At 48.0% G+C, this 23204-nt stretch overlaps 1 protein-coding gene and 1 long non-coding RNA gene across 2 annotated transcripts in view; one reads left to right on the top strand and one right to left on the bottom strand.

Moving 5' to 3' along the window:
• The window catches only part of LOC134990547 (palmitoyltransferase ZDHHC20-like), a 154805-nt gene extending 148666 nt beyond the window's left edge, over positions 1-6139 (bottom strand). Inside the window, exon 1 of the mRNA XM_063950694.1 lies at positions 6028-6139. Within this exon, the coding sequence (XP_063806764.1) occupies positions 6028-6139 (112 nt within the window). The remainder of the gene's footprint in view (positions 1-6027) is intronic.
• Positions 6140-12173: 6034 nt separating this feature from the next.
• The window catches only part of LOC135050566 (uncharacterized), a 53133-nt gene continuing 42102 nt past the window's right edge, over positions 12174-23204 (top strand). Inside the window, exon 1 of the long non-coding RNA XR_010241668.1 lies at positions 12174-12276. This is a non-coding gene — a long non-coding RNA (uncharacterized LOC135050566). The remainder of the gene's footprint in view (positions 12277-23204) is intronic.

Here is a 23204-nt window from a genome sequence, read left to right as displayed (position 1 = left end):
CGCAATTATGCCATTTGTCCAGTCATGATACACCTTCACCACAGCAGCACGTGAACAGTTCACAAACTGCGCTGTTTCAGAAATACTACCAACCTTGGCCCAAATGCCGATAATCATCCCTTTTTTGCAAGTTGGATAAACTTTTACCCATGACAGGAATGAGTGATCTGTGTGCAGATGGCCTATCACACACCTTATATACCCACCAAGCCAGCGCACGACATGTGGCGTACTTCATGGGCTACACACTACCTATGTCAAATGTAGGAGGTGGTCATTATAATGTGACTCAACGTGTAGATTTTGTACCTCATTATACCAAAAGAGATGACCAACACATCACAGTATACTGGTGGAGATCCCAGTAACATGAGTAATTCATTTTAACAGCTTCTGGGGTAATGTGGGAAGCAGACCCAAAGGGAGAAGTTTGTAAAAGCTCCTCATGCTTATTCTGGGGGAGCCAGAGACAGCCAAAAGTGGGACAAGAGGTCAGCCCAGGGCCGAAACTAGGGGGGGGCTAGGGGGGCATGTGACCCAGGCGCAGGATTTAGAGGGGCGCTGAGAGAGACCCGGCGGCAGTGCCGTTTCTACTCCTTATCGCCTCTTCCGAGCGCTCCTGCTCGGGGGGCGGAGTTTTGCGGAATGACGCGTTGCGTCGTGACGTCACAACGCAAACGCGTCATTCCGCGAAGCCCCGCCCCCCGAGCAGGAGCGCTCGGGGAGAGGCGATAAGCATGAAGGAGGAGGCGGCCGGCGCGAGGGACGTGAGGCGGCGGGACCGAAGAGCAGGAAGACGTAAGTATTCTCTCTCTCTCTCTCCCCCCCCTCCTTCCCCCCCAACTTGAAACCTGCCTGCCGCTGCCGCACTGTGTAAAATGGGGACACCTGCCTATGGGGATACCTGCCTGCCGCACTGTGTAAAATGGGGGCACCTGCCTGCGTACTGTGTATTATGGGGGCACCTGCCTGCGTACTGTGTAATATGGGGGCATCTGCCTGCGTACTGTGTAATATGGGGGCACCTGCCTGCGTACTGTGTAATATGGGGGCACCTGCCTGCGTACTGTGTAATATGGGGGCATCTGCCTGCGTACTGTGTAATATGGGGGCATCTGCCTGCGTACTGTGTAATATGGGGGCACCTGCCTGCGTACTGTGTAATATGGGGGCATCTGCCTGCGTACTGTGTAATATGGGGGCACCTGCCTGCGTATTGTGTAATATGGGGGCATCTGCCTGCGTACTGTGTAATATGGGGGCACCTGCCTGCGTATTGTGTAATATGGGGGCACCTGCCTGCGTACTGTGTAATATGGGGGCACCTGCCTGCGTACTGTGTAATATGGGGGCACCTGCCTGCATACTGTGTAATATGGGGGCATCTGCCTGCGTACTGTGTAATATGGGGGCACCTGCCTGCGTACTGTGTAATATGGGGGCACCTGCCTGCGTACTGTGTAATATGGGGGCACCTGCCTGCGTACTGTGTAATATGGGGGCACCTGCCTGCGTACTGTGTAATATGGGGGCACCTGCCTGCGTACTGTGTAATATGGGGGCACCTGCCTGCGTACTGTGTAATATGGGGGCATCTGCCTGCGTACTGTGTAATATGGGGGCACCTGCCTGCGTTCTGTGTAATATGGGGGCACCTGCCTGCGTTCTGTGTAATATGGGAGCACCTGCCTGCGTACTGTGTAATATCTGGGCATCTGCCTGCGTACTGTGTAATATGGGGGCATCTGCCTGCGTACTGTGTAATATGGGGGCATCTGCCTGCGTACTGTGTAAAATGGGGATATATGCCTGCCGCGCTGTGTAAAATGGGGATATCTGCCTGCCGCACTGTGTAAAATGGGGATACCTGCCTGCAGTGTTATTGTTGGTAATGTAGATGTAGTGTAGTGTAGTGTAATGAAGTAATATATAATACAGCATATAGGGTATGTAGTACAGTGTATAGGAGCATGTAATGTAGTGCAGCATATAGGGGATGGTGTAGTAGTGTAGTGCAGCATATAGGGGATAGTGTAGTAATGTAGTGCAGCATATAGGGGCATGTACGTAGTGTAGTGTATAGGAGCATGTAATGTAGTGCAGTGTATAGGGGATAGTGTAGTAATGTAGTGCAGCATATAGGGGCATGTACGTAGTGTTAGGAGCATGTAATGTAGTGCAGTGTATGGGAGATAGTGTAGTAATGTAGTGCAGCATATAGGGGCATGTACGTAGTGTAGTGCAATATAAAGGGCACTTAGTGTAATCATGTAGTGCAGTAATGTGGTGCAATGTGTGGGGACACACAGGGGCTATGTGACAGATGCTTAGGACATTTGGGGCACATGAGGCGCAATTTTGTTCAATGGTATCCCCTTTCTAAATATTTGATAACATGATAATTTTTTGTGTAATGCGGGGGGGCGCCAAAATGCTTCCTTGCCCCGGGTGCTGACAAGTCTAGTTACGGCCCTGGGTCAGCCAATTAATATATATAAGGTACACCCATCCAGGAAACGTTCCAAATGGCAGTCATAAGAAGAGTTTATTTACCTGATGAAGTCCAGCTATGTTATCTCACAGTGGGGTCTTCATGGACCGGAGTCCAGCGGGAAATACCCCATATTCCCGGCAGCTCAATCCGCCCATGGTGCTGGCACTGGCAGCTACTGCTATTCTGGGTCTGGCAGCAGGCCCTCTATTGCACTGCAGACAGTGAGACTCTGGGAGTGTGGAGCGGGTCCACGAGACATCATGATGTCACACCGTAGTTGCACAGTGCTTCTCTGGGAACGTTTTGCAGCTCAGCACCAGTATTGATGATATTAATACTGGTCTGAGCCCCTTTACTGAGCCTCAGTAAAACATTGAACTAGAAGGCAGCCTTTGTGATGGATCATGGATGGGACAGATTTCGTGGGGTACAGCCAGGGCCGGATTAAGCCGTCGGGGGGCCCAGGGCACCAAAGACAGGGGGGCCCCCACCAGCAACCTCCCCCCGCAGGGGCAAACGCAGGATTGGGAAGGGGGGTTTCCTTTGATGCACGCACGTATGTTTGTATGTTTTTGTGTGTGTGTGTGTGTGTGTGTGTATATATTTATATATATATATATATATATACACAGTATATAATACACACACACACGTTACATAGAACACATATACACAAATGCACACATAGACACCCACATACACACAAATACATACACATAAAACACATATGCACATATAGCAAAATTTACACACATACATATAAACAAATAGAACATATACACAAATACATATACACACAAACACACACACATATAGAACACAAACTGTGTGCACACTTACACTCACTGAAGCCTGCCCTGAGGAAAGGGGTGAGGATGCCGCAGGACATATTGCTGGGAGGGAGCCAGGGGCACAGTTCACCATTCTGACGTGAATGGCGGCACACGGCCACGAGGGGGCGGGGCTCCGAATGCCAGCCGTAGGACCATGGCCATTGAAAAAAAAACTTTGGACCACACCCATGACCCGACCCGACCCGACCCCCCCCCCCCCCTTCCCCAGCACGCACGCACACAAAGCAGCGGGGAGGAGAAAGACTCCCGGCTGCCGGGGAAGGAGGATTCCGCACTGCCAGCGGGCGTGCAGTGTCTCGCTCGCGACCGTGCGTGCGGTTCCCTCCTCACGGGCAGCACGGGTCAGGGACTGATACAGGCAACAATCTCTAGCCTCCGCTGCTGCCAGGAGAGCTGCTGCTGGCGGTGGAGGCTGGAGATTGCTGCCTGTATTAGAGCGGGACAGAGCAGCTTTGGTAGCGGGGCCCCTTATGACGGAAGGCCTGGGGTACTGACCCCCTGGGCCCCCCCCTTAATCCGGCTCTGGGTACAGCCACTGCTCCTTGCAACCCACCGGGCCCTAGGTAGGTGCATAGGTTTCCTTGTGGGAAATTCGGGCCTAGTCCTCCTCCTTTTTGTTCATGATATATGGTATTTATTGTTTTTGTTAAGTACCAACTTATGCTGTGCAGAATATGTTTTGATCACAAAACAGGATTATGATATAGGATTATACCTTCAGACCATTTTTGCAGCCTTAGGCAATTTTTGTTTTCTGACAGCATACAACACAATGATAGGTTACAGCAGGAAGCGGTCACAATGCTGACATCAGAATCCCTACTAGCAGTGAAATACCAATGCCGGAATCCCGACGCCACAGGATTTCCTCCCTCTATGGGTGTCCACGACACCCATAGAGGGAGAATAAATCCTGTGGCAAGCGCAGTGTGCCAGCGTGACCGCAGCATGGTGAGCACAGAGAGCCTGCAAGGGGCTTGCTAGCGCGCACAATGCTGCCAGCATATCGGTGGTCGGGATCCCGCTGTCAGTATACTGACAGCCAGGATTCTGTCCACCAGCTTTACATACCGATCCCGTTACAGTGTACCTGTCGCTTACACTTAGTGGGGAAATTATGCTGCAATCACATGGGTCCTGGTTCAGCAGAAAATAAATAACTCTGCATCCACTGCATGAATGCAATGGCTAAATTCTCTTTTATGTTCACAAGTCACCACATAGTGACAGTGTGACACTAAGGGGTATATTCAATAAGAGTCGGGTCCATTCCGACATGCAGTTGTCGGAATGGACCTGACAACACCTATTCAAAGAGCGGGCAAATCTGACTGTCGGATTTGGCCGCTCCCGGTGTCCTGTCCTGCTGATGTCAGCGGCTGCCGGGTGCGCTGACAGCAGCAGCAGGGGAGCTGTCAGCAGCTGCCGTAGGAATGGGGGGGGGGGAGATGCCTGCGGCGGTGGGGAGAGCAGCGGAGGAGGAGGAGATGGAGCGGAAGAGAGGAGGAGACAGAACGGAAGAGAGGAGGAGACGGGGGGGAGGAGATGAGAAGATGGGGTGAGTAGCGGCTGCAGCAGGGTAACTGGAGACTCACGGCAGCGTCCACCCGGCTCCAGCAAGCAGGCCCTTGATGGAGCCAGGAGGAAGCTGCCTCCTGCTACTGCCGGGACATCGCTATTGGAGCCGGGTGGACGCTGCCGCTGGGTTCCTGCGCGCCCCCCCCCCCCCCCCCCCCCCATCTTCTGCTCTCAGCTCCCTCACCTCAATCCAACTTTTTTTAAAGTCGGATTGAGATTGTCGGAAACGGGGCTAAAACCTGTCGGGTTTGGCCCCGCTTCCGACAATGCACGCTGATTGCATAATTTCCGACAGCATTCCAACAAGTCGGGTTTCCCGACGTGTCGGATAAAACGGGGCCGTAATGAATAGGTCGGAAACCCTTCCGACCTAAAACTGTCGGAAGCTGCCGTCTTTCCGACAAGACGGCAGCTTCCGACAGTTATTGAATATACCCCTTAGGGTAAATTTACTAAAGCTTCTTAAAGTGAAAAGTAATGATGTTGCCCATAGCAACCAATCAGATTCTCTCTGTCATTTCTTTTTTGCATCCTAGGATATGATAGAGAAAATCTGATTGGTTGCTATTGGCAACATCACTTCTTTTCACTTTTAAAAGCTTTAGTAAATTTACCCCTAACTGCTATTACTGTGTTTTTCAACAGACAGTAACTTAACTTTATTTTTTACCAGTGTTTGCCTGCAGCTTCGCTTGCGTGGATGTCTGTTATTGCTCAGCGGAACTAATGTTACAAAGAGAGTAGTGCCATCTAATATTGTGATATATATATTTTTATTGTATACATTTGTCACTCTAATATTGTGATATATATTTTTATTGTACATATTGATCACAAAATTTCTTTGTCAACAATATTTGCAGTTTTTCCTTCAGGAATTAACACACAAAGATATTTAGGGCTACTAACTCATGAGCAAGCCACGTAAAGCTGCCCATGGGAGAAGCAGCTAGTCCTGAGATCTACGCCTGCAGCCCTGAGCGTTTGCCCCTGTGACTTGTTGATTGTCATAGCGAAGCAGATGCTTACAGGAAACTACAGGTACTTGAAAAGGAAAATTGTTGGTGATAAGGGGTATACATGGCATAAACACAGTCTCACCTGTGCCACATCCCGTTAGAATATCTGCCTCAATTATGTTCCTCTGCAGATCAGTCACCTTAAGTTGGGTTCCATTGCTTAAATTGTACGGTGTCAAGTTCTGCAGAAGCATGATCAGAGCACCAACTATAAATGCAATGCAATGCGCTGAAAGTCCAGCTGCACTAAGGGGGTCATTCCGACCCATTCGCACACCGGTTTGTCGCTGCGGTGCGAACGGGTCCGGAATGCGCATGCACGGCTGCCGCACTGTGCACGCACGTCGTTGCCTGGTGACAGGGGTCGCCAGGTTACGTCGCGGACAACGTAGAAAACGGTCGCAGAGACGACCGCAAGAAGATTGACAGAAAGAAGGCGTTCCTGGGCATCTCCGGACCGTTGGCAGCCATTTTCGGGGAGTGGAGAAGAAAACGCAGGAGTGTCCAGGAGAATGGAGGGCGGATGTCTGACGTCAAAGCCGGCCCCAGCATCGCTGATATCGTCGCACAGGGTAAGTATGTCCAGGGCTAGTCTTGATCTGCTTGAAATTTTTTTAGCTTAGCAGGGCTGCACAAGCGATCGCAGCCCTGCTAAGCTAAAATACACTCCCCCATAGGTGTGTACTAGTTCATCGCAGCAGCAGCAAAAAGTTGCTGGCTGCGATCAACTCGGAATGACCACCTAAGTGAGTTCAGAAATTCCACACATATAGTAATTTTAGACCCGAGGAGCCTGCATACTGCATGTGGAGAATGTCAAGCACCTGTTTTTTCCTTTATGACTCCTATCCCTGATGTCACATTGAAATCATACATACCTCAGTTTCATTCTAGGTCAGTAAGCACTGCAGTGAGAAAGCAATCCAAATTCATCCAATAGTTTTTATGTGATGCCAGAACGAACAGACAAAAATTCAGATTTTTGTTTTTCTGTCTCCATATTCATAAACAGTCCCTAGAAGTATATTTCTCAAAAAATATTGCTACAGGATGTTCAGACACAACCTTTACAGATTTATTATATGAATGGATTATTATCTTCATTGTTTGTGTTTAAATTCTATATTTATCTGTGTGGCCAATTAACTAATTGTTTTCCCAAAAAGCCACTGTGCTCTAAAAGGTCTCTACCTGAAGATAAATATATTTTCTTTTTTTTTCCATCTCACCTTGAGGACGTGGAAAATGAGAAGCATCTCAGCATGAATAGCCACAAAGGACTCTGTAGAATTACGTTAACATGTCTTTGGAAATTACTGCTAATTAAAGCACAGACAGAAAGGAGGTCTGAATGACAAAAGGGACAACTCAACAAAAACAATATAAAATGCTTATTTTGTAGACAAGACAATGAAAAGCTATATAAAGACCATAAATGCAGGAATGAGGAACATTGAGAAATGGTCAAGAACGTGGCATCTACAGTTTAATAGAGATGTGCACTGGAAATTTTTCGGGTTTTGTGTTTTGGTTTTGGGTTCGGTTCCGCGGCCGTGTTTTGGGTTCGAACGCGTTTTGGCAAAACCTCACCGAATTTTTTTTGTCGGATTCGGGTGTGTTTTGGATTCGGGTGTTTTTTTCAAAAAACCCTAAAAAACAGCTTAAATCATAGAATTTGGGGGTCATTTTGATCCCAAAGTATTATTAACCTCAATAACCATAATTTCCACTCATTTTCAGTCTATTCTGAACACCTCACACCTCACAATATTATTTTTAGTCCTAAAATTTGCACCGAGGTCGCTGGATGACTAAGCTCAGCGACCCAAGTGGCCGACACAAACACCTTGCCCATCTAGGAGTGGCACTGCAGTGTCACGCAGGATGGCCCTTCCAAAAAACACTCCCCAAACAGCACATGACGCAAAGAAAAAAAGAGGCGCAATGAGGTAGCTGTGTGACTAAGCTCAGCGACCCAAGTGGCCGACACAAACACCTGGCCCATCTAGGAGTGGCACTGCAGTGTCAGGCAGGATGGCCCTTCCAAAAAATACTCCCCAAACAGCACATGACGCAAAGAAGAAAAAAAAGAGGCGCAATGAGGTAGCTGTGTGACTAAGCTCAGCGACCCTAGTGGCCGACACAAACACCTGGCCCATCTAGGAGTGGCACTGCAGTGTCAGGCAGGATGGCCCTTCCAAAAAACACTCCCCAAACAGCACATGACGCGAAGAAAAAAAGAGGCGCAATGAGGTAGCTGTGTGAGTAAGCTCAGCGACCCTAGTGGCCGACACAAACACCTGGCCCATCTAGGAGTGGCACTGCAGTGTCACGCAGGATGGCCCTTCAAAAAAACACTCCCCAAACAGCACATGACGCAAAGAAAAAAAGAGGCGCAATGAGGTAGCTGTGTGACTAAGCTCAGCGACCCAAGTGGCCGACACAAACACCTGGCCCATCTAGGAGTGGCACTGCAGTGTCACGCAGGATGGCCCTTCAAAAAAACACTCCCCAAACAGCACATGACGCAAAGAAAAAAGAGGCGCAATGAGGTAGCTGTGTGACTAAGCTCAGCGACCCAAGTGGCCGACACAAACACCTGGCCCATCTAGGAGTGGCACTGCAGTGTCAGGCAGGATGGCCCTTCCAAAAAACACTCCCCAAACAGCACATGACGCAAAGAAAAAAAGAGGCGCAATGAGGTAGCTGTGTGAGTAAGCTAAGCGACCCTAGTGGCCGACACAAACACCTGGCCCATCTAGGAGTGGCACTGCAGTGTCACGCAGGCTGGCCCTTCCAAAAAACACTCCCCAAACAGCACATGACGCAAAGAAAAATGAAAGAAAAAAGAGGTGCAAGATGGAATTGTCCTTGGGCCCTCCCTCCCACCCTTATGTTGTATAAACAGGACATGCACACTTTAACCAACCCATCATTTCAGTGACAGGGTCTGCCACACGACTGTGACTGAAATGACGGGTTGGTTTGGACCCCCACCAAAAAAGAAGCAATTAATCTCTCCTTGCACAAACTGGCTCTACAGAGGCAAGATGTCCACCTCATCATCATCCTCCGATTCATCACCGTGTACATCCCCCTCCTCACAGATTATCAATTCGTCCCCACTGGAATCCACCATCACAGCTCCCTGTGTACTTTGTGGAGGCAATTGCTGCTGGTGAATGTCTCCATGGAGGAATTGATTATAATTCATTTTAATGAACATCATCTTCTCCACATTTTCTGGAAGTAACCTCGTACGCCGATTGCTGACAAGGTGAGCGGCGGCACTAAACACTCTTTCGGAGTACACACTTGTGGGAGGGCAACTTAGGTAGAATAAAGCCAGTTTGTGCAAGGGCCTCCAAATTGCCTCTTTTTCCTGCCAGTATACGTACGGACTGTCTGACGTGCCAACTTGGATGCGGTCACTCATATAATCCTCCACCATTCTTTCAATGGAGAGAGAATCATATGCAGTGCCAGTAGACGACATGTCCGTAATCGTTGTGAGGTCCTTCAGTCCGGACCAGATGTCAGCATCAGCAGTCGCTCCAGACTGCCCTGCATCACCGCCAGTGGGTGGGCTCGGAATTCTGAGCCTTTTCCTCGCACCCCCAGTTGCGGGAGAATGTGAAGGAGGAGATGTTGACAGGTCGCGTTCCGCTTGACTTGACAATTTTCTCACCAGCAGTTCTTTGAACCCCTGCAGACTTGTGTCTGCCGGAAAGAGAGATCCAAGGTAGGTTTTAAATCTAGGATCGAGCACGGTGGCCAAAATGTAGTGCTCTGATTTCAACAGATTGACCACCCGTGAATCCTTGTTAAGCGAATTAAGGGCTCCATCCACAAGTCCCACATGCCTAGCGGAATCGCTCAGTGTTAGCTCCTCCTTCAATGTCTCCAGCTTCTTCTGCAAAAGCCTGATGAGGGGAATGACCTGACTCAGGCTGGCAGTGTCTGAACTGACTTCACGTGTGGCAAGTTCAAAAGGTTGCAGAACCTTGCACAACGTTGAAATCATTCTCCACTGCGCTTGAGACAGGTGCATTCCACCTCCTATATCGTGCTCAGTTGTATAGGCTTGAATGGCCTTTTGCTGCTCCTCCAACCTCTGAAGCATATAGAGGGTTGAATTCCACCTCGTTACCACTTCTTGCTTCAGATGATGGCAGGGCAGGTTCAGGCGTTTTTGGTGTTGCTCCAGTCTTCTGTACGTGGTGCCTGTACGCCGAAAGTGTCCCGCAATTCTTCTGGCCACCGACAGCATCTCTTGCACGCCCCTCTCGTTTTTTAAATAATTCTGCACCACCAAATTCAAGGTATGTGCAAAACATGGGACGTGCTGGAATTTGCCCATATTTAATGCACACACAATATTGCTGGCGTTGTCCGATGCCACAAATCCACAGGAGAGTCCAATTGGGGTAAGCCATTCTGCGATGATCTTCCTCAGTTGCCGTAAGAGGTTTTTAGCTGTGTGCGTATTCTGGAAAGCGGTGATACAAAGCGTAGCCTGCCTAGGAAAGAGTTGGCGTTTGCGAGATGCTGCTACTGGTGCCGCCGCTGCTGTTCTTGCGGCGGGAGTCCATACATCTACCCAGTGGGCTGTCACAGTCATATAGTCCTGAGTCTGCCCTGCTCCACTTGTCCACATGTCCGTGGTTAAGTGGACATTGGGTACAACTGCATTTTTTAGGACACTGGTGAGTCTTTTTCTGAGGTCTGTGTACATTTTCGGTATCGCCTGCCTAGAGAAATGGAACCTAGATGGTATTTGGTACCGGGGACACAGTACCTCAAACAAGTCTATAGTTGGCTCTGCAGTAATGATGGATACCGGAACCACGTTTCTCACCGCCCAGGATGCCAAGGCCTCAGTTATCCGCTTTGCAGCAGGATGACTGCTGTGATATTTCATCTTCCTCGCAAAGGACTGTTGGACAGTCAATTGCTTGGTGGAAGTAGTAAAAGTGGTCTTACGACTTCCCCTCTGGGATGACCATCGACTCCCAGCAGCAACAACAGCAGCGCCAGCAGCAGTAGGCGTTACACGCAAGGATGCATCGGAGGAATCCCAGGCAGGAGAGGACTCGTCAGAATTGCCAGTGACATGGCCTGCAGGACTATTGGCATTCCTGGGGAAGGAGGAAATTGACACTGAGGGAGTTGGTGGGGTGGTTTGCGTGAGCTTGGTTACAAGAGGAAGGGATTTACTGGTCAGTGGACTGCTTCCGCTGTCGCCCAAAGTTTTTGAACTTGTCACTGACTTATGATGAATGCGCTGCAGGTGACGTATAAGGGAGGATGTTCCGAGGTGGTTAACGTCCTTACCCCTACTTATTACAGCTTGACAAAGGCAACACATGGCTTGACAAATGTTGTCCGCATTTCTGTTGAAATACTTCCACACCGAAGAGCTGATTTTTTTGGTATTTTCACCAGGCATGTCAATGGCCATATTCCTCCGACGGACAACAGGTGTCTCCCCGGGTGCCTGACTTAAACAAACCACCTCACCATCAGAATCCTCCTGGTCAATTTCCTCCCCAGCGCCAGCAACACCCATATCCTCCTCATCCTGGTGTACTTCAACACTGACATCTTCAATCTGACTATCAGGAACTGGACTGCGGGTGCTCCTTCCAGCACTTGCAGGGGGCGTGCAAATGGTGGAAGGCGCATGCTCTTCCCGTCCAGTGTTGGGAAGGTCAGGCATCGCAACCGACACAATTGGACTCTCCTTGTGGATTTGTGATTTCGAAGAACGCACAGTTCTTTGCTGTGCTTTTGCCAGCTTAAGTCTTTTCATTTTTCTAGCGAGAGGCAGGGCCGGCGCCACCACTAGGCAGCTTTAGGCAGCTGCCTATGGGCGCCGGCCACTTGAGGGCGGCAGCTCACGCTGCCGATGAACCCTTCTCCATCCTCTTCTTTAAGAGGAATATTACAGGCATTAGCGGGCCGAGGAGCGGAAGACAGTTGCTATAGCAACTGTAACAATATCCGACAGCACACTGCTTACGCTATGTGAATAAAGTATTAGAGCCGCTGCCGATGGGTTACACTGACACTGTCCGTGCAGCCAGCTGATAACAGATGGGCGGCCGCGTCATCCCTTTAGCACGGGCAGTGTCAGTGTAACCCATCGACAGCGGCTCTAATACTCTATGCACAAAGAGGAAGCAGCGTGCTGCTGGATATTGTTACAGTTGCTGTAGCAACTGTCTTCCGCTCCTCGCCTTGTTAATGCCCATCATACTCCCGCCCTGGCTGCACCATGAGGAGAAACTGCCACGAACTCACCCAGGACATTACACCCGCCCCGTGAATTGTAAGAGCTCCATTTAATATATAAAGGGTCAGGGTGGAAGGGGGGAAATACTTAGGGAGTGGGGGAATCATTCAATCTATATAGTAAAGGGCGAGGGTTAGGGTGTATATTTAAATATATAAAAGGTAGAGGTGATGGGGTGCAGGAAGGGGGAAAGGAATGACACATATATATGTGTATATATATATATATGTATATATATATATATATATACACACATATATACACATGCACATATATATATATATATATATATATATATATATATATATATATAAACAGAAAAAGAAAGAGGCGGCACTCGGAGACTTGCAAATAAAGGTGTATTCACAGTGGCATCTACGTTTCGGGGACCAAACTCCCCTTCGTCAGGATAAAGTGACAGTGCATCAAACAAACTTAAATAGCATAACTCATTACTCACCCCATGTGCACATGAGTTCAATCATCCGTTTGTTACCAACTGGGCATCCGTCGGAGCCTCCGCTCCGTGCTTCCGCCCTGATCAGCGTGGACCGGAAGTGACGTCGCGGGACCCCTCCGTTGTGTCCATGGCAACGCTACGTGTTATACAAATGTAACATCAGTGCAAAAAACGATAACACTACAATCATATCAAAAAGCAAAAAACAGTACATCAACACTTACATAGGATATGATTGTGCATAAAAAAGTGATATTTAGCTAAGACTTACTTTACATATTCTTATATAAAATTCGTTATATATGCCATTATATGCCCATGCGGGCGTTATTATATAGGCAAAACAGAGTGCCAATTCAAAGTTAGGATGGCACAGCACAGGCTGGCCATTAGAAATGCACTAGCCACAGGAGGGGGTGACCAGCCTGTTGCTAAACATTTTGCTGAATTTCGCCACGGTATGGCCACCCTCAAACACCGCATCATAGATCACGTCCCGGAAGCTTTACGGGGGGGCAATAGGGGCAAGAGGCTCCTACAACTCGAATCCATGTGGATCCACAGGTTAAACACGCTAAAACCCAATGGGCTGAATGATAATTTGGGCCTAATTAACTTTATTTAATAACCACCTTTTTGGTCAGGTCGTCAGTAACAATTTATGCTCTTTCATTAAACATACCTCTTGTTCTGGCCCAGTAATAGATCCAGTAAAAGGGCAGCGAGTAAGGGCTGTCAGTTTGGATAAGCCGTCTACTTTGTAATAATAGCATGACAGTTTAAGGGTTAATTGAAACCCGAAATAAAGGATGCCTGATGGACATTCCAAACTATTAATCAGAATGATAGGGCCAGGTGTAATATGCTACCGTTTTTATAGGAATTTCACGATCATGTAATTAACATGTTTTAATATAAGAATATGTAAAGTAAGTCTTAGCTAAATATCACTTTTTTATGCACAATCATATCCTATGTAAGTGTTGATGTACTGTTTTTTGCTTTTTGATATGATTGTAGTGTTATCGTTTTTTGCACTGATGTTACATTTGTATAACACGTAGCGTTGCCATGGACACAACGGAGGGGTCCCGCGACGTCACTTCCGGTCCACGCTGATCAGGGCGGAAGCACGGAGCGGAGGCTCCGACGGATGCCCAGTTGGTAACAAACGGATGATTGAACTCATGTGCACATGGGGTGAGTAATGAGTTATGCTATTTAAGTTTGTTTGATGCACTGTCACTTTATCCTGACGAAGGGGAGTTTGGTCCCCGAAACGTAGATGCCACTGTGAATACACCTTTATTTGCAAGTCTCCGAGTGCCGCCTCTTTCTTTTTCTGTTTATCTACACCGGAGGGGAACCTGCGGATGGGGAAGGCACAGGAGCAAGCTATATCCCGCTGCGGAGAAAGTGAGTGCCGGGGTTAAAGCACAAGGATATATATATATATATATATATATATATATATATAATAAACTAGGTACCGGCCCGTGAAAATGACGGAACATCGTAACAGTAATGTCAGAGCTGGTGACTGTGTGCGCCCAAATGGAGCAACACTTGAACTACTCGATCGGGCACCATATAGTCACTGCCAGCACACAAAACACTTGAATTCCCCCCATACAGATGAGGAGCAGCATTAGTGTTTAATTACATAGTGGGTGTATGTATATATATATATATATTTAGTGGTCGAAGTGGGCTGGTATGCGGCGGCATGGCATACCGGCACTTCTCCACAGACCCGGAAGTTTTTTGTTTTGTTTTTAAATGGCTGAGCGTGCTCATGTTCCCCCCACCGCTGCTCCCAGTCACGGCGGTCGGTGCCGGAGCTCTGTACCACACTACTCCCCAGCAGTTACAGCGGACACACACTCCCCCTTCCCTCCTCCAGCAGCCGTCCATGCACAGTGCCAAGATTCCTTCAATTATTCAACCGGGCGGCCACGTCACCATGGGTCTGCTTAGACGCTGGCGCTCGAATCCTCCTGCTGCCGGCTTCCTCTTCGGGCTCTGCCTGGGTCCGCGCTGTGGGACTCCCTTGTTGACAGTGACAGCCCGCAGCTCAAGCTAAGGTTGACTGGACATGGCGGCGGTGAGTGACTGCTGGAGAGCCCTGTGCCCTCCTGCCGCCCCATTCCCCATGTGTGTGGACCCTCCCTCTGTGTGCGTGACACCTTGTGCCCCCCTGTCCGTCCCCCCACTGCCTTTGTGTGTATGTCACCCAGTGCTCCCCTACTCCTGTTGTCCTGTGTGATGACCCCTCCTGCCCATGTATGGTGGTCTGTACACCCCCTGCATGTGACACCCTGTCCCCCATGTTTCGGCTCATACCTTGTGCTATAATGTCAATTTTGGCTCATTCCGTGTACAATAATGTGAATTTCGTCTCATTCAGTGTGCTACAATGTGAATTTCGGCTCATTTAGTGTGCTACAAGGTGAATTTCGGCTCATTCAGTGTGCTACAAGGTGAATTTCGGCTCATTCAGTGTGCTACAATGTGAATGTCGGCTCATTCAGTGTGCTACAAGGTGAATTTCGGCTCATTCAGTGTGCTACAATGGGAATGTCGGCTCATTCAGTGTGCTACAATGTGAATGTTGGCTCATTCAGTGTGCTACAATGGGAATGTCGGCTCATTCAGTGTGCTACAATGTGAATGTCGGCTCATTCAGTGTGCTACAATGTGAATTTCGGCTCATTCAGTGTGCTACAATGTGAATTTCGGCTCATTCAGTGTGCTACAATGTGAATGTCGGCTCATTCAGTGTGCTACAAGGTGAATTTCGGCTCATTCAGTGTGCTACAATGTGAATGTCGGCTCATTCAGTGTGCTACAAGGTGAATTTCGGCTCATTCAGTGTGCTACAATGTGAATGTCGGCTCATTCAGTGTGCTACAATGTGAATGTCGGCTCATTCAGTGTGCTACAAGGTGAATTTCGGCTCATTCAGTGTGCTACAATGTGAATGTCGGCTCATTCAGTGTGCTACAAGGTGGGGTGGGGGGGGGGGTGTAGCAGGCTGAAATTTTGCCTAGGATGTTGAGAAGCCTTGCACCGGCCCTGGCGAGAGGCTGAGTGCTTCCATCCTCATGTGAAGCTGAACCACTAGCCATGAACATAGGCCAGGGCCTCAGCCGTTCCTTGCCACTCCGTGTGGTAAATGGCATATTGGCAAGTTTACGCTTCTCCTCCGACGATTTTATTTTAGATTTTTGAGTCCTTTTTTTACTGATATTTGGTGTTTTGGATTTTACATGCTCTGTACTATGACATTGGGCATCGGCCTTGGCAGACGACGTTGATGGCATTTCATCGTCTCGGCCATGACTAGTGGCAGCAGCTTCAGCACGAGGTGGAAGTCGATCTTGATCTTTCCCTATTTTTGGAACCTCAACATTTTTGTTCTCCATATTTTAATAGGCACAACTAAAAGGCACCTCAGGTAAACAATGGAGATGGATGGATACTAGTATACTTATGGATGACGAGTGACTGCCGACACAGAGGTAGCTACAGCCGTGGACTACCGTACTGCGTCTGCTAGTATAGACTGGATGATAATGATATAAAAAATATATATATATCACTACTGCAGGACAGGTATATATTATATAATGACGGACCTGCTGGACACTGTCAGCAGCAGATTCCTAAACTACTAGTATGAAGAAGATAGAAAAAAAAAACCCACCACAGGTAGGTATACAATTATGGACGAGCACTGACGACACAGAGGTAGCTACAGCCGTGGACTACCGTACTGCGTCTGCTAGTATAGACTGGATGATAATAATATAAAAAATATATATATATCACTACTGCAGGACAGGTATATATTATATAATGACGGACCTGCTGGACACTGTCAGCAGCAGACTCCAAAACTACTAGTATGAAGAAGATAGAAAAAAAAAAACCCACCACAGGTAGGTATACAATTATGGACGAGCACTGCCGACACAGAGGTAGCTACAGCCGTGGACTACCGTACTGCGTCTGCTAGTATAGACTGGATGATAATGATATAAAAAATATATATATATCACTACTGCAGGACAGGTATATATTATATAATGACGGACCTGCTGGACACTGTCAGCAGCAGACTCCTAAACTACTAGTATGAAGAAGATAGAAAAAAAAAAAACCACCACAGGTAGGTATACAATTATGGATGAGCACTGCCGACACAGAGGTAGCTACAGCCATGGACTACCGTACTGCGTCTGCTAGTATAGACTGGATGATAATGATATAAAAAATATATATATATCACTACTGCAGGACAGGTATATATTATATAATGACGGACCTGCTGGACACTGTCAGCAGCAGACTCCTAAACAACTAGTATGAAGAAGATAGAAAAAAAAAACCCACCACAGGTAGGTATACAATTATGGACGAGCACTGCCGACACAGAGGTAGCTACAGCCGTGGACTACCGTACTGCGTCTGCTAGTATAGACTGGATGATAATGATATAAAAAATATATATATATCCCTACTGCAGGACAGGTATATATTATATAATGACGGACCTGCTGGACACTGTCAGCAGCAGACTCCTAAACTACTAGTATGAAGAAGATAGAAAAAAAAAACCCACCACAGGTAGGTATACAATTATGGACGAGCACTGCCGACACAGAGGTAGCTACAGCCGTGGACTACCGTACTGCGTCTGCTAGTATAGACTGGATGATAATGATATAAAAAATATATATATATCACTACTGCAGGACAGGTATATATTATATAATGACGGACCTGCTGGACACTGTCAGCAGCAGACTCCTAAACTACTAGTATGAAGAAGATAGAACAAAAAAAACCCACCACAGGTAGGTATACAATTATGGACGAGCACTGCCGACACAGAGGTAGCTACAGCCGTGGACTACCGTACTGCGTCTGCTAGTATAGACTGGATGATAATGATATAAAAAATATATATATATCACTACTGCAGGACAGGTATATATTATATAATGACGGACCTGCTGGACACTGTCAGCAGCAGACTCCTAAACTACTAGTATGAAGAAGATAGAAAAAAAAAAAACACCACAGGTAGGTATACAATTATGGACGATCACTGCCGACACAGAGGTAGCTACAGCCGTGGACTACCGTACTGCGTCTGCTAGTATAGACTGGATGATAATGATATAAAAAATATATATATATATATCACTACTGCAGGACAGGTATATATTATATAATGACGGACCTGCTGGACACTGTCAGCAGCAGACTCCTAAACTACTAGTATGAAGAAGATAGAAAAAAAAAACCCACCACAGGTAGGTATACAATTATGGACGAGCACTGCCGACACAGAGGTAGCTACAGCCGTGGACTACTGTACTGCGTCTGCTAGTATAGACTGGATGATAATGATATAAAAAATATATATATATATCACTACTGCAGGACAGGTATATATTATATAATGACGGACCTGCTGGACACTGTCAGCAGCAGACTCCTAAACTACTAGTATGAAGAAGATAGAAAAAAAAAACCCACCACAGGTAGGTATACAATTATGGACGAGCACTGCCGACACAGAGGTAGCTACAGCCGTGGACTACCGTACTGCATCTGCTAGTATAGACTGGATGATAATGATATAAAAAATATATATATTTCTCTGACGTCCTAGTGGATGCTGGGACTCCGTAAGGACCATGGGGAATAGCGGCTCCGCAGGAGACAGGGCACAAAATAAAAGCTTAAGGATCAGGTGGTGTGCACTGGCTCCTCCCCCTATGACCCTCCTCCAAGCCTCAGTTAGATTTTTGTGCCCGGCCGAGAAGGGTGCAATCTAGGTGGCTCTCCTGAGCTGCTTAGAATAAAAGTTTAGTTAGGTTTTTTTATTTTCAGTGAGTCCTGCTGGCAACAGGCTCACTGCATCGTGGGACTAAGGGGAGAAGAAACGGACTCACCTGAGTGCAGAGTGGATCGGGTTTCTTAGGCTACTGGACACTAGCTCCAGAGGGACGATCACAGGTTCAGCCTGGATGGGTCACCGGAGCCGCGCCGCCGTCCCCCTTACAGAGCCAGAAGAGACGAAGAGGTCCGGTGAAATCGGCGGCAGAAGACATCCTGTCTTCAGACTAAGGTAGCGCACAGCACCGCAGCTGTGCGCCATTGCTCTCAGCACACTTCACACTCCGGTCACTGAGGGTGCAGGGCGCTGGGGGGGGAGCGCCCTGAGATGCAATATAACGGAATACCTTAGGTGGCAAAACAGAATACATCACATATAGCTCCTGGGCTATATGGATGTATTTTAATCCCCTGCCATTTTACACAGAAAAGCGGGAGATAAGGACGTCGTGAAGGGGCGGAGCCTATCTCCTCAGCACACAAGCGCCATTTTCCCTCACAGCTCCGCTGGAAGGACGGCTCCCTGACTCTCCCCTGCAGTCCTGCTTCAGAATCAGGGTAAAAAAGAGAAGGGGGGGCATTTTTGGCAGCAAATAACGATAATAACAGCAGCTATAAGGGAATAACACTTATATAAGGTTATCCCTGTGTATATATATATATATATATATATATAGCGCTGGGTGTGTGCTGGCAGACTCTCCCTCTGTCTCTCCAAAGGGCTAAGTGGGGTCCTGTCCTCTATCAGAGCATTCCCGGTGTGTGTGCTGTGTGTCGGTACGCGTGTGTCGACATGTATGAGGAGGAAAATTATGTGGAGGCGGAGCAGTTGCCTGTGTTGGTGATGTCACCCCCTAGGGAGTCGACACCTGACTGGATGATTGTATTTAAACAATTAAGTGATAATGTCAGCAATTTGCAAAAAACTGTTGACGACATGAGACAGCCGGCAAATCAATTAGTGCCTGTCCAGGCGTCTCAGACACCGTCAGGGGCGCTAAAACGCCCGTTACCTCAGTGGGTCGACACAGACCCTGACACAGATACTGAGTCTAGTGTCGACGGTGACGAGACAAACGTAATGTCCAGTAGGGCCACACGTTACATGATCACGGCAATGAAAGAGGCATTGAACCTTTCTGACACTACAAGTACCACAAAGAAGGGTATTATGTGGGGAGAGAAAAAACTACCAATATTTTTTCCTGAGTCAGAGGAAATAAATGAGGTGTGTGAAAAAGCGTGGGTTTCCCCCGATAAAAAACAGCTAATTTCTAAAAAATTATTAGCATTATATCCTTTCCCTCCAGAGGTTAGGGCGCGTTGGGAAACACCCCCTAGGGTAGATAAGGCGCTCACACGTTTATCAAAACAAGTAGCGTTACCGTCTCCTGATACGGCTACCCTCAAAGAACCAGCTGATAGAAGGCTGGAGAATATCCTAAAAAGTATATACACACATACTGGTGTTATACTGCGACCAGCAATCGCCTCAGCCTGGATGTGCAGTGCTGGAGTCGCATGGTCGGATTCCCTGACCGAGAATATTGATACCCTGGATAGGGACAATATTTTGTTAACTATAGAACATTTAAAGGATGCACTACTATATATGCGTGATGCACAGAGGGATATTTGCACCCTGGCATCAAGAATAAGTGCTATGTCCATCTCTGCCAGAAGAGCGTTATGGACGCGACAGTGGTCAGGGGATGCGGATTCCAAACGGCACATGGAAGTATTGCCGTATATAGGGGAGGAGTTATTTGGGGCTGGTCTATCGGACCTGGTGGCCACGGCAACGGCTGGAAAATCCACCTTTTTACCCCAGGTCACTCCACATCAGCAGAAAAAGACACCGTCTTTTCAAACTCAGTCCTTTCGTTCCCATAAGTACAAGCGAGCAAAAGGCCACTCTTTTCTGCCCCGGGGCAGAGGAAGAGGAAAAAGACTGCACCATGCAGCCGCTTCACAGGAGCAGAAGCCCTCCCCTGCTTCTGCCAAGTCTTCAGCATGACGCTGGGGCTTTACAAGCAGACTCAGATATGGTGGGGGCCCGTCTCAAGAATTTCAACGCGCAGTGGGCTCACTCGCAAGTGGATCCCTGGATTCTACAGGTAGTATCGCAGGGGTACAAGCTGGAATTCGAGGCGTTTCCCCCTCGTCGTTTCCTGAAGTCTGCTTTACCAAACTCTCCCTCCGACAGGGAGGCAGTTTTGGCAGCCATTCACAAGCTGTATTCCCAGCAGGTGATAATCAAGGTACCCCTCCTGCAACAAGGAAAGGGGTATTATTCCACGCTGTTTGTGGTACCGAAGCCGGACGGCTCGGTGAGACCAATTTTAAATCTGAAATCCTTGAACACTTACATAAAAAGGTTCAAATTCAAGATGGAGTCACTCAGAGCAGTGATAGCAAACCTGGAAGAAGGGGACTATATGGTGTCTCTGGACATCAAGGATGCTTATCTCCACGTCCCGATATACCCTTCTCACCAAGGGTACCTCAGGTTTGTAGTACAAAACTGTCATTATCAGTTTCAGACGCTGCCGTTTGGATTGTCCACGGCACCTCGGGTCTTTACCAAGGTAATGGCCGAAATGATGATTCTTCTAAGAAGAAAAGGCATTTTAATTATCCCTTACTTGGACGATCTCCTGATAAGGGCAAGATCCAGGGAACAGTTAGAAGTCGGAGTAGCACTATCTCAGGTAGTGTTACGTCAGCACGGGTGGATTCTAAATATTCCAAAATCGCAGCTGATTCCAACGACACGTCTACTGTTCCTAGGAATGATTCTGGACACAGTCCAGAAGAAGGTGTTTCTCCCGGAGGAGAAGGCGAGGGAGTTATCCGAGCTAGTCAGGAACCTCCTAAAACCAGGACAGGTCTCAGTGCATCAGTGCACGAGGGTCCTGGGGAAAATGGTGGCTTCTTACGAAGCGATTCCATTCGGAAGATTCCATGCAAGAACATTTCAGTGGGATCTACTGGACAAATGGTCCGGATCGCATCTGCAGATGCATCAGCGGATAACCCTGTCGCCAAGGACAAGGGTGTCTCTCCTGTGGTGGCTGCAGAGTGCTCATCTACTAGAGGGCCGCAGATTTGGCATTCAGGATTGGATCCTGGTAACCACGGATGCCAGCCTGAGAGGCTGGGGAGCAGTCACACAGGGAAGGAATTTCCAGGGCCTGTGGTCAAGCCTGGAAACGTCTCTTCATATAAACATTCTGGAACTAAGGGCCATTTACAATGCCCTAAGTCAAGCAAAACCTCTGCTTCAGGGTCAGGCGGTGTTGATCCAATCGGACAACATCACGTCAGTCGCCCACGTAAACAGACAGGGCGGCACGAGAAGCAGGAGGGCAATGGCAGAAGCTGCAAGGATTCTTCGCTGGGCGGAAAATCATGTGATAGCACTGTCAGCAGTATTCATTCCGGGAGTGGACAACTGGGAAGCAGACTTCCTCAGCAGACACGACCTTCACCCGGGAGAGTGGGGACTTCACCCAGAAGTCTTCCACCTGATTGTAAACCGTTGGGAAAAACCAAAGGTGGACATGATGGCATCACGTCTAAACAAAAAACTGGACAGATATTGCGCCAGGTCAAGGGACCCTCAGGCAATAGCAGTGGACGCTCTGGTAACGCCGTGGGTGTACCAGTCAGTGTATGTGTTCCCTCCTCTGCCTCTCATACCAAAAGTACTGAGAATCATAAGAAGGAGAGGAGTAAGAACTATACTCGTGGTTCCGGATTGGCCAAGACGGACTTGGTACCCGGAACTTCAAGAGATGCTCACGGACGAACCGTGGCCTCTACCTCTAAGAAAGGACCTGCTACTGCAGGGGCCTTGTCTGTTCCAAGACTTACCGCGGCTGCGTTTGACGGCATGGCGGTTGAACGCCGGATCCTGAGAAAAAAAGGCATTCCAGAAGAAGTCATCCCTACTCTGGTCAAAGCCAGGAAGGACGTAACCGCAAAACATTATCACCGCATTTGGCGTAAATATGTTGCGTGGTGTGAGGCCAAGAAGGCCCCTACAGAGGAATTTCAACTGGGTCGTTTCCTTCATTTCCTGCAAACAGGACTGTCTATGGGCCTAAAATTAGGGTCCATTAAGGTTCAAATTTCGGCCCTGTCGATTTTCTTCCAGAAAGAACTGGCTTCAGTACCTGAAGTTCAGACATTTGTAAAAGGGGTCCTGCACATACAGCCTCCTTTTGTGCCTCCAGTGGCACCTTGGGATCTCAATGTGGTGTTGAGTTTTCTAAAGTCACATTGGTTTGAACCACTTTCCACTGTGGACTTAAAATATCTCACATGGAAGGTGTCGATGCTGTTAGCCTTGGCTTCAGCCAGGCGTGTGTCAGAATTGGCGGCTTTATCATATAAAAGCCCTTACTTAATTTTTCATTCTGACAGGGCGGAATTGAGGACTCGTCCTCAATTTCTACCTAAGGTGGTTTCTGCATTTCACATGAACCAACCTATTGTGGTACCTGCGGCTACCAGGGACTTAGAGGACTCTAAGTTGCTTGACGTTGTCAGGGCCTTGAAAATATATGTTTCCAGGACGGCTGGAGTCAGA

Source organism: Pseudophryne corroboree, chromosome 2, assembly GCF_028390025.1.
Source record: "Pseudophryne corroboree isolate aPseCor3 chromosome 2, aPseCor3.hap2, whole genome shotgun sequence".
In the NCBI taxonomy this organism is placed as follows: domain Eukaryota; kingdom Metazoa; phylum Chordata; class Amphibia; order Anura; family Myobatrachidae; genus Pseudophryne; species Pseudophryne corroboree.
The sequence above is the reverse complement of the archived record's forward strand: the minus strand, read 5'-3'. Positions and strand labels throughout refer to the sequence as shown.